Genomic DNA, 11,337 nt, shown 5'->3' on the forward strand with positions numbered 1-11,337 from the left:
GCGAGAGCTGCGAGTGCGCCGCGGCCTTGGCGCGCGCCACGCCAGGTGCCGAGCTGCGGGGGGAGGCGCGCGCGACCCGCTCCCACACCTGCCCCGAGCCGGGGTCGCCTCCGGACCCTCCTCCATCCGGCAGCTCTCAAAATGGATTCCTGGAAACCACCGCCGAAATGTGCTGGGTGTGGGATGGGGTGCGTTCTGATAGCTGCCCCTCGCCGGAGCGACTGTAACCCAGCTCGTTCCGGGAACACTTTAAGAAACACCACTCCCGTCTTTCGCTTCACGGAGTCCAGCTGTCTTCTCTCAGGGTTGGACCAATGTCCGGGGTGGGGTGGGGGGTGGGGCTTTCATCTTGCTTCCCTTTGATCCATTCCTCGTTATCGGAAACGCCAGTCTGATCAGGGCATTCCCTTCCGCTGAGTGGCCGTGTCCGCAGCATCTTGCCTCCTTACCTCTCCTTGTTGTCTTGGGCTGGAGTGGAACATGGTAGGGGAGGCCACTAGTGAGTCCCACCGGGAAGGCTTCCTGGAGGAGCTGAAGGTCCGTGATGGGCGGTCAGGAGGGAGCAAGCCTTGTGGAATAAGCTCGGCAGATCTGAGGAGCAAACAGCAGGCCAAGGTGACTAGAGGGCAGGAGGAGCTAGCAAGGCCGCGGTGGGGGTTTGAGTCTAGTATTTAGTGGAATGGGGAGCCGGAGGAGGGTGCGAAGGGGCTCGATAGGCCCAGAGTCCGGTATTTAAAAGATCCTGGAGAACGGCTTTTGGCCGTGGCAGTAGAGGGGATGAGGAAGCCGGTGGGCGGCCATAATTAAGCCACATTTAAATGGCACTGACTAGGACTTGGGTGGGGCAGTCTGCCAACAGAGATGGAGGAAAACGGTCGGGATGTGTTGAAGGTAGAGCTAGCAGGATTTCCTGTTGAATTTGGTGGGGGTGACGGAGAAGGAGGTCGGAGACCACGGAGGAACAGGGCCTAAGGCCATGTCGACGTTTCCGTTCCGGGTCGTGCTAAGTTTGGGTTGAATTGCGCTGGGGAAGAGACGGGCCGCAGATGGCTGCTGGGAATTAGAAGCTGCTGACGATGTTCTCGTCGACCCTCAGCCGCCTCTCCCTGGTCCGTGCCCGGCCGGGTGGACTGCTTCTCATGCTTCTGGCTGTCGCTTGTTCCCTCACTGCATTGTCAGTTCCTGGAGGGCAGGGCTGTGCCTCCGTGTGTCCCCGGCACACAGCACGGTGCCTGCCAGGAGGCGGTGCTCCCTGACTGTGGCGTGAAGCACTGTTTGCTTGAAGCATCTCCCCGTTTCAACACTATCCTCGCTGCCGCGCCCACGCTGGGTGAGGGGCTGTCCCCTGGATCCCTCATGGGTCCCATCACACGGGCAGCAGCAGATCAAGAACTTGCCCGAACTTTCACCGCACTAGCCAGCGGCAGAGCTGAGGCCAGAAGGCCAAAACCAGGGGGTCAGCCTGGTCGTCCCGAAGGCCCTCTGGTTCTGACTCTGGGGGCTTCACAGACGGGGAGCGCAGTGGCCTTGCCTAAAGCGAGCGGTGCTGGTCCAGCTCCCTGCAGTAGCGTCTGGCTTCGGGCACAGCTGGATGTGGCACTGGGACAGTGTCCTCTTGGCTCGGTTGCCTTTTGGTCAGCAGCCCCCCGGGCACCCGCTGCGGCTGTCAGCAGCGCCAGGCTCCCCCCTCACGGCCCCTGTCTTTGGGGGAGCTGGGCTCCAGGCCCCAGTCTTTTCTCGTCGGCCCCCAGGCCTGAGTCGTAGAGCCGCCCTTTGGGTCCCACTCGGGTCCCTGTGCCTCTCCTGGTGCCAAGTGCGTGGTTGGCCGAGCCACATGCCTGCCTGCGGCGGGGACCTCGGCGGGGAGGAGGGCTTGGGCGGGGGCCGGGCACGCGGGAGCAGCCCTGCGAACTGCTGGCCTTCCTCCCCGCAGACCACTTCCACATGCAGTCGGAGTCTCTCATCGGGCCCCTGATGCAGACCATCGCCCACCAGCACTGGAAGGTTCGGGTGGCCGTCATCGAGGCCACGGGCACCGTGATCCAGTTCGGCAGCGGGAAGTCCGTGGACGACGTGCTCCCTCACTTTGCTCAGCGGCTCTTTGACGACGTCCCCCAGGTAGCGGGGCCCTCCAGGCAGTGCCTGCTCCCAACCGGAAGCGAGCCAGTGTGCGGCTCCTAACTCACTTCCGTTCCCTTTCTTTAAGGCGCTAAATGCCACGCCGAACGGCCTTTCGTCAGTCCCAGTCACAGGTGTTCCTGTTTCACTTGGGAAACTGGGGCGCGCTGCATTGTCTTAGGACACCTGTCATTCTTAGGTCCGAGGACTGTGGAGGGGGACCGTTTCCTCCCAGGAAAAATGTCAGGGCTGGTGCTTCCACCGCTGGCAGAAGCGTCTCCAGAGTGCCTGCCACCGAGGCCGACTTAAGGGAAAGCCGTGATGGTTGGCAAACCAGGCCTAGGGGCAAGGGGCCGTGCTGGGGTAACTCGCTCCGTTGGAATGTGGGTCCCCCAACTTAAGCTGTTGCAGGCGGGTCCCAGCCCAACACCCCGGGCCCGCAGACCTGACTCCGGAGGAGTCTGACTCAAGCGGCGTGTTGGCCGTTTTGAATCGAATGTTCCCTGCTTAGTCTGTCACTTGGCAGCCCTGTCCAGTGCCATTTTCTGAACTGAGAGAAGAGGCTGGTTTGTCTCATGCTGACAGGAGCTTGCAGGTGTCCAGCGGCACCAGCTTGAGCTGGTGGGAGAGGCCAGTCTGGGACTGGGGGCGGCTCAGAAGCTACCCCGTGGAGAGGTAGCGAGAAGCCTGAGGTCTCCTCCTACAAAAGAGCCCCGACCTTCGGGGACGCCTGAGTGTGGGGTGTGGGGCCCTGCAGAAGCCCCTGCCCCCTGAGCTGCGGCCGGCATGTCCAGTCACAGAGCTGGACCCAGATTCCCCTGGACACTCGTGTGTTGCCTCTCCCAGGCCCTGCAGTGTGGGCCTCTCTAGCATGTGGCCCCTGCCAGCAGGATTCCGAGTGTCCCCAGCTCACGATATTAACTGAACTTCGAGTTTGCCTCTTATCGCAGTTTTATGACAAGTGTGACCCTACATGGAGGCCTTTTAGCAATGCTAAACTCGTCAGCAGTCCCTGAGGCCCTTAATGTTCTGCATAAAGGTGACATCGGTCTGTCGTGACTGTCCCCGTGGTCGAGGCAGCGTGGGGCTGACTGGACTTCTGAGATTGTCGTCTAGGCACTTGGACTCTAATCTTGCGTGTTTTCACACTGTTGGGAGGCTGTCTCTCCGCAGGGGTCTTTGTTTGTATCTTTGGCTGTCAATAACAGTTATCTGGCCTTAACTACCACCCAGTTTTTAACGTTGTAGCTCGTTAAAGTAGCTTAGTACCTGATGTTGTTGCTAATTGCAACAGTAGCCCAGCATTGGGCCCTTCCGCTGCTCCCCCTGAGTGGGAGTTGTAGCCTGGAGCTGCTGAGCTGTTCCTGCCCTCAGGCTCTATGCCGCTTTCTTTCCTTGCAAGAAGCGGGGTGACGTGGATCCTGTCGGGGTGACGTGGATCCTGTCGTCCTCTCTGTTCTCCAGACGGGTGCCGCTTTCTTTCCTTGTAAGAAGCAGGGTAACGTGGATCCTGTCGTCCTCTCTGTTCTCCAGACGGGAGGGTGAGCTTTCGAGAGGCGGGGCCGCTGGCCCCGGGTCCCAGAGCCTCAGGGCCATGCCAGGTGGGCTCCACTGGTTTCTAAGCCTTGCAGGGGCCATGGCCGAGCAGCCCACCCCAAATCCTCGTGGGTGGTGCTGGGGCGCAGTCAGCCCTGTGAGCAGTGGTGTTGGAGGGCCCATGGCAGCTGGGGCCACCTCACCCGAAATGCCCGGTGCCTCCCACTGGCAGCTCCAGCCAGCGTCAGACACACGGCCACGGGCCCCTTCCTTGGTGGGACAGCCCTATGGGGCCATCCCACTCGAGCCCCTGAGGGGTCAGGTGGGTGGGGCTTAAGCCAGGCCACACCTCTGCCCTGCTTCTGCCCCCCGCCCTCAGCACCCATCACTCCATCTGTCATCCAGGGTCCAGTCTCAGGCTCTGCTCCAGGGCTGGGCGTCTGGCACATGGTGTTTCTGGAGCATGTTCTTTCCCTGTGGTGGGCACGGTCTGCAGAGCTGTACATGTCACCTTTTCAGGCAGCCCGCAGCAGGGGCTCCCCGCTGGCTCCCCCCGGAGGCCCTGGGGCGGTGTGGCCCTGGCACGCCACCATCGCCCAGCCTGGCCGGGGGTCGCCACACAGGGGACGTCGCACACAGGCCACGCAGCTTCGTGCCTGAGGCTGTGCCGGGGTTGGAGGCCGCAGGCCTGAGCCTGTGAGACACTGTGGCCCTGACACCCTCCAGCTTGAGGTGCGGGCGGCTGAGCCGAGTGCCTAGAGCTGGCCCGGGGCCAGGGCAGTGGCTGACCCCGGGCCAGAGCACTCCTGTGGCACGTCCCCATGGGCGCCAGCGCTGCCCCACACACCCACTGTGCTCCCCTTGCATGCAGGTCCGACGGGCGGTGACGTGCGTGGTGGGGGGCTGGCTGCTGGACCTGCGGGACCGCTACTCTTTCTTCCCCAAGCTCATCCCACTGCTGCTCAGCAGCCTGGACGACGAGATGCCAGAGATTGTGTAAGTGCCCCGGTGGCTCGGTGCCCGGGGCCCTGGGAGACTGTCGGCCTCCCACCCCAGGTCGGGCCCGTGGCCCAGCACGCCCACAGCCGTGTGGCTTCCCTTGCCTTCTGGCTGCAGGGACCTGCTCTTCCCAAATGTCGTTGGCAGTAATGGCTGTTCCTTTTGCTTCAGGGTCTGTCACAGACGCCCGCCCTGTGCCCGCCCGTCCACCTGTGCTGGGAGGTTGTGGCCCAGAAGGGTCTCTGTGGCGTCTGAAATATAATTTTGCCCCTTTAACACTTCAAGCATAGAAACCAGTCAGCAGACCCACAATGCCCCCCGCCTCCCGTGGGTCCCCTCCCCACCCGTGTCTCTGTCCTCAGGTGCACGGCGGCCAGCCTCTGGGAGAGGGCTGGCCTGCAGTGGCAGCAGGAGAACGAGGATGACCTCAAGGACAAGCTCGACTTCGCCCAGCCGCCTCCCGCCCATCACCCCTCTCCAGGTGAGCCCCGCGTGCACGGGACGGTGACGCGGCGGGGGTGCAGGAAGGGGCCCCCTCTGTCCTGGGCGGGGCCAGCGCTGGTGTAAGCGGTATGGTTTCTATGGGTGTGCAAGTGACCACGGGAACCTGCTCCAGGAGGCCCCGTGTGCGAGCTGTGACACATGGCGAGCTGTGAGGCACAGGGCGGATGGCTGCTGGTGGCAGAAATTTTAGAGACGGGCGGTGCTTTGTCATTCTACAAAAACAGCATCTTTTGTAAGTGTCACCTGAAGAAGCGAACATAGGGTCCGGGGAAGGCGTGAGCCCCGTGGGGCGTGACTCCCGCGCTCAGACAGACGCCCGTGCTGATCCCCGCTTCCTCTGTCCTCCCGCTCATCGCGGTCCCGGCCACATGCACGTGCGTGCCGGGGCACCTTCGCGGCCCCAGACCTCCCAGCGCCCGCGTCGGGGCTGAGCCCTCGGCCGCACGCCCTCGTGCCCTGTCCTGGAAACCGCTTTCTCACGTGGGGACTGAGTGCATTCCGGTTGTAGTGGGTCACATGCCTTTGTCACCGCAGCCTTTCTGCGGGGTGTCTTCTAAGTGCAGTGACGGGCAGGTGCCTGCCGACAAGGACAGGTGGTGAAGAGGCAGCGAGTCAGGCAGAGCGCGTGTGTGAGGTGCGAGGCCGTCGTGTTCACTTGTGAAACAAACTGGCTTTACAGAGCCCTGTACCTCGTCTCGTAACTGCCGCTCTGGGAAGGCTGGGCCAGCTGGCGAGTCGTCCGTCCGCCCTTTGGCCGGCTTGTCCGCTCAGGTTCTTAGAAGCTTCTCGCTGGTGAACGTGCTGCAGTTATGTTTCATGAGTGACGGCTGAGCTGCTCTCTGCACCTAGGACATTGTCGTCCCGACCTCAGGGCGTTCCCGGACTCCCCTGCTGCCACCGTGCATGGCAAGGACCCTGCACTGTTCCTGACTGGAAAATCATCAGGCCCGCAGAGGGGTTTGGACCTGCAGAAGCCAGACCCTCGTCCAGCACGGTGTGGCCACCGCGGGGCCCTCTGGGCGGCTCTCGAGAAGTCGAACGCGCACTCCCTGTGCAGTCCAGCCATGTCCAGCCGGGGTGTGTGCGCACGTGCACACCAGCCCCATGTGGGTCAACCCAGGCATCCTTCACCTGGGGACGGGATGGACAGGCTGCGGTACAGCCAGGCATGGAATGTCATTCGCCGTAACAAGGAGGCAGTTCTCATACACGCTGCAACGTGAGCGAACCTCAGACGCCATGCTCGTTTGTAGGAAATCTCCAGAAAAGACACAGCTAGAGACACATAGAACAGTCCAGCGGTCCCCAGGCAGGTGCGGGAGCTCCACGCCTAGCACACCTGGGACCTGTTGGGCAAATAATGGTTGAAAATGCTGAGTGCCGTAAAGAAAAATGCACGTGCCCTCAGGTCAGACATCCTACCAGCGGAGGCCTTGCCCGGAAGACCGGGAACCGCTCCGTGTGGTTTCAGCTCAGGCAGAGCAGGAGCGGTGGGGTCGGACAGGCAGGCGCGGGGACAGCCGATCGCTGAGCAGGTGCAGACCGTGCGGCGAGAAGGCTGGTCTTCAGCAGCGGGGATGGAATGGTTGGATCTGCAGAGAGCGAAGCTGGACCCGGCCCTCCCATGCTGCACACGCGTTTACCCCAGACACGTCACGCACTTGGAGGGAAGACCCAGACCTGCACCTTCCGGGACAAAGCCTTTGCGACCTTGGGCTGGGCAAAGCTCTCACAGGCTCATCAAAAGCACACTCCGGAAAGGGATGAACTGGCTAATCGGACCTGTCGAAATAAAAAGTGCTGCTCTTTCAGAGACGTAATGCGAGTGGAAACACAGTGCAGACCTAGCGAAAATATTTCCAAATTATACAAGAGTTTGTGTTCCGAATACAGAAAGAACATTAAAAACGATAAGGAAAAAAACCTAGTTTTTTCACGGGCAGAAAAAGGATGAAAAGAGTTCCGCGAAGAAGAGGCACAGCTGGCAAATAAGTCCGTGAAAAAACGCTCCTTGTCACCCATCAGGACGAAAGTGAGGACCGCACAGAGAGGCCACCGTGCCCCCCGCCCCGGCGGTGTGGCTGTGAGGCCGGCCACACGGAGCTCCTGCCAGCTCCCGGGGGCTGGAGCTCCCGCGCACGCCGGTGGGGGCGTGAAACGTGGAGCCCCTGGAGCGCCAGGGCGGTGCCTTACGTGTCGTGTGTGTCCGCGCCCTGCAGCCCGGGCGTCGCGCTGCCAACCGGGAAGTGAAAGCAGCGTCCCCTCGGGCGTGTGCGTGAATGCTCGCCACGCCGTCGGCCCCGCAGACAGCTCAGGTGGCCGCCAGCAGGCAGCTGGCCGGCTCCCTGCTCTCCACGCCCTGGGATGCCGCTCGGCAGCGAGGGGTCTGCGCAGCAGCACGCGGGGCCGGAGTCACGGACGACCTCGCAAAGCGAAAGAAGCCAGACAAAAAGAGTGCATCCTGTGCAATTCCACCTCAGAAAATTCTAGAACACGCGTTCGTGTGCAGTGACAGGGAGCAGACCTGTGGTCGCCAGGTGGGGGCATCACAAGGGCGCAGGAGACTTTGAGGTGATGGACGCGACTGCTCCTGATCGCAGGGGTGGCCGCAGGCGGATCCAGAGCTTGACCAGTTACACACGCTCAGTGCATGTGGCCGTCATGTGTCATGGACACCTCCGCATCGCCGTAGCGATGGAAACCGTGACGCTGTCCCCACTCCTGACTTTAGAGAAAAAAAAAGAGTAGGACTCGCAGGCGCACCTCAGAGGAGTGCACAGTAACTTACGTTCTGTGGCGTCACTGAGCTGTTTGTGAACGTCACAGTTTGTTCCTGATTTTTTTCATCCAGAGAACCGCCCAGCGTTGGGCTGTCGGGAGCTCGTCTTCAGAAACCTCTCCAAGATCCTTCCCGCCATCTGTCACGACATCGCCGACTGGGTGGTGGGGACCAGGGTGAAGTCCGCACAGCTGCTGGCAGTGCTGCTGCTCCACGCCGAGGACCACATCACGCAGCACCTCGAGGTCCTGCTCCGGACGCTGCTCCGGGCCTGTGCCGACGAGGAGGCGGCCGTGGTCAGCAGTGTGAGTCACTCTTCCCACCCACGCGGAGCTGTTTGGGGCGGGTCTGCAAATCCTGACAACCCCGAGCCGCCGTGGAGCCACCTCCACGCCGAGACCCGGAGTGCTTCCGTCACCCCGAGGCCACCCACCCCACGCCCAGCCCCTGACACCAGCAACCTGCTCTCGGTCCTGTAACCTGTCTCCTCGAGGGTGGTGTACACATGGAACTGGGTCCCTGGGGGTTGGTGCTTTCGTGCACCCTGACCGCCGAGGCCCACCCACTGGCGCGTCCACAGCCCCACCTCAGCACCGAGCGCCCCAGGTGTGGGCACAGCACATGCCGCCCCGCATCGAGTGTCGGCCGTGGGGAGCAGAGGGGGCCTCCTGCCAGCCTCTCCCAGAGAGGCTCCAGGGGCCTCTGGTCCCCCAGTGTTTACTGGGGGCACAGGAGCGACGCCCCGGAAGTGCCGAGAGCAGCAGCGCTGGCGCGGGGGGCGCCCCTCAGCTCTCCCTCCCCCGCCCCCCCCCGCAGGGCACGCGGTCCGCGGAGCTGGTCGGGGCCTTCGTCAGCCCGGACGTGTTTCTGAGGTTGATCTGGCCGATGCTGAAGAAGTCGCCCTCCCCTGCTGGCCTCCTGGTGCTCGCTGCCATCGTCCGGGGCTGCCCGAGAGAAGCCCTCCGGCCCCACGTGAAGGCCATCGCCACGGAGCTGGCCCAGGCTCCCATCTGTCAAGGGTCTGAGAGCGTAAGTATGTGGGGACGGGTGCAAGGCAGAGGGCGTGTCACGCTGGACGGCGGGTGCGTGCCCGGCCAGTCGCTCTCTGAACACGGCGCTGTCATTACTAGTAAGTGCAGCTCGGGGACCGGGTGCTGCCGCTGACCCCGTCCTGTTGGGGGCCCCGTTTGCCTCCTGCCTGATTCTGCGTCGTCCAGCACAGAGGCCACCGGCACGAAACGAAGCAGATTAAAGATGCATTCCCCAGCCACACTGGCCGCGTGCCCCGTGCCTGGTGCCACGCGTGGCCGGGGCGCCGTGTGCAGCAGTGCCGGGCAGAGCTCTCGTGGATGCGTCGGGGTTCCAGGGGGGTTCCAGAGCCAGTTCGGAACGTGGAACCCGTCCGCTGTCTAGCCGAATGATCAGGAAACCTTCCCGCACTCCCCCTTAGTGAAAGCGTGAGAGCGTGTGCTCCTGTATGCGTGCGCTTGTTTACTCACGAATCGTGTCTGTAAGTTGCGTTCGTGACCCCGGTCCCGTCCTTTATGGAGGACACGTGGCACAGACGTGCAGGGGGCCTTCTCCGGTGATGCCAGGAAGGGTTCCGATCTGGCCCCGCCCACCCCGGCCCTGTTTTATAGATGACCCAGCGGCAGCGGGAGGGGGGTGGTCGGCTGCTCCCCGCTGAGACGTCACCTTGCCCCTTGTGGGTCGGGAAGCACTTTTTGAACCGTGGGGTTTTATCGTTGTTAAAAGTGAGCACCGTAGGAACGTCCGCGGAGCGCGTGCGTGGGGCGGAAGACAGGCTCGGCCCGTCCCCCTCGGCGGGTTTCAGCTCCTGCCTCGTGCGCCTCCCTCCACCTTTTCCTTGAACTTGGGGGGTGGGGTGGAGAGAGCTGCGTGTTTGAAACAGATCCCAGACGTGCGGTCATCTCACTCGTAGACCCTACGTTACCAGTTAGCGCTGCGAACACGTAAGGACTTTTTAAAACGTCACTGAAGTACGAGTACGCAGTTAACAGCGTTAACGCACGCCCCTCAGCTCCCGGTCCCTATTCAGCTCCCCGTTGTCTGAAAGAGTGCCCGATGGCTGACGTGTTCGAACCAGGCTCTGTGGCCGTCTCTCCAGGGTGGTGGCAGCGGTGGTGGCCTTGGGCCGGCCCTTGGCCAGAGTGGGCAATGGGCGGCGGGCGGCAGCCCTGGAGCGTGGCTGACGCCGCCACTCCGTCCCCAGCTCCTGTACGGCGAGAACCTGCTGCTGTGCGTGCAGGCTTTGGTGGCAGTGTGCCGTGAAGACTGTAGGGCGTCCAGCCTGCAGCTCATGGAGGTGCTGGTGACCGTCATGGCCCTCGCGGGAGCCACGAGCCTGGGCGACCAGGTAAGCCGGGGGGGCGCGGGTGACGGTGCGTCTCTGCACCTCTGCTCTTGCTGCCCAGGCCTCGGGCTGCCCGGCGACGCTGGCCTCCGGCGAGGCTGGCCTTCACCGCTCACAGCTTAGGTCCCCCCCTAACCACCAGTTTGTTACGGTGTCTCAGCGTGAAGACAGCAACTTAGCCCGCTGCAGAGGGGCCCTGAATGTGGAAAAGCACGCACGCGGGGCCCGGGTCGGGACAGAAGGCACGGCACAGTTCCCCTGTGCCGCCCGCCAGCTCTGCACTTAGGCTCCCACCCTGTAGCACGCACCCCCACGGGCCCGCATGTCTTGCCGCTTCTCCTGGAGCTGAGCCCCGGCTCCCGTGGTTCTCCCAAGGGCCCTCAGCCGGTCCCCAGGCCAAGCCTGTGGGGCAGGAGGCCGCGACACCGTAGCAGGGCGGCTCAGCGCCCTCCCTGCCCTCCCGGGCCTCTCTTCGAAGGCCTCCCTTCTGAGAGCTGTGTCTCAGCAGGTGGCTCTCACTGGCGGGCTGTAACACTGGTGGCCACCGTCGGCACATAGCGACTGCAGACCAGACAGGCCCCGAGGGGAAGCGCGGGGCACGGGGCCGTGTCTCGTCTTCCTCACCCTCGGTCCCCAGAGCCATGCGTTGCTGTCCCCCGCAGGCTTAGTCGAAGTGAGAGCCGATCGGAGGGGACGCGGGAGGGTCTCTGCGCACAGAGTTGGTCTGTCCAGTGTAGTCTTCTGGTGGGCCGAGCTGCTGGCACCCCAGCTCCCCGCTGCAGGGCGCGAGGACACGGGGCTCGGTGCTTCGGCGCAGGCGCGTGCGGTCTGCTTTCCGGCCTGTGGCGCAGCGGGCGCTCCCACGACACGAACGGGAGCCACAGAGCCAGCGCCCGCTCCTGGCCCCGTGTGCGCTGCCGAGGGCCTCCGCCCTGTCCCTCCCTCACCGGGGACGCGTCCAGAGCCTGCGCTGCCAGCAGGCTGTGCCCCTGAGCCCTCGTGGGTCCCCGTGGGCTCTGAGCGTGAG

General features: G+C 63.4%; 1 protein-coding gene across 1 annotated transcript in view; it reads left to right on the forward strand.

Annotated features, from left to right (window-relative positions):
• Nucleotides 1-2: 2 nt before the first annotated feature.
• Nucleotides 3-11,337, forward strand: part of DNAAF5 (dynein axonemal assembly factor 5) — a gene marked incomplete at its 5' end in the record, with an annotated part of 22,606 nt that continues 11,271 nt past the window's right edge. The window contains 7 exons of the mRNA XM_015592473.1: nucleotides 3-45; nucleotides 1,934-2,118; nucleotides 4,526-4,650; nucleotides 5,016-5,134; nucleotides 8,009-8,241; nucleotides 8,753-8,965; nucleotides 10,170-10,407. Coding sequence (XP_015447959.1) covers nucleotides 3-45; nucleotides 1,934-2,118; nucleotides 4,526-4,650; nucleotides 5,016-5,134; nucleotides 8,009-8,241; nucleotides 8,753-8,965; nucleotides 10,170-10,407 — 1,156 coding nt within the window. The remainder of the gene's footprint in view (nucleotides 46-1,933; nucleotides 2,119-4,525; nucleotides 4,651-5,015; nucleotides 5,135-8,008; nucleotides 8,242-8,752; nucleotides 8,966-10,169; nucleotides 10,408-11,337) is intronic.

Source organism: Pteropus alecto, unplaced genomic scaffold (genome assembly GCF_000325575.1).
Source record: "Pteropus alecto unplaced genomic scaffold, ASM32557v1 scaffold56, whole genome shotgun sequence".
NCBI lineage: Eukaryota > Metazoa > Chordata > Mammalia > Chiroptera > Pteropodidae > Pteropus > Pteropus alecto.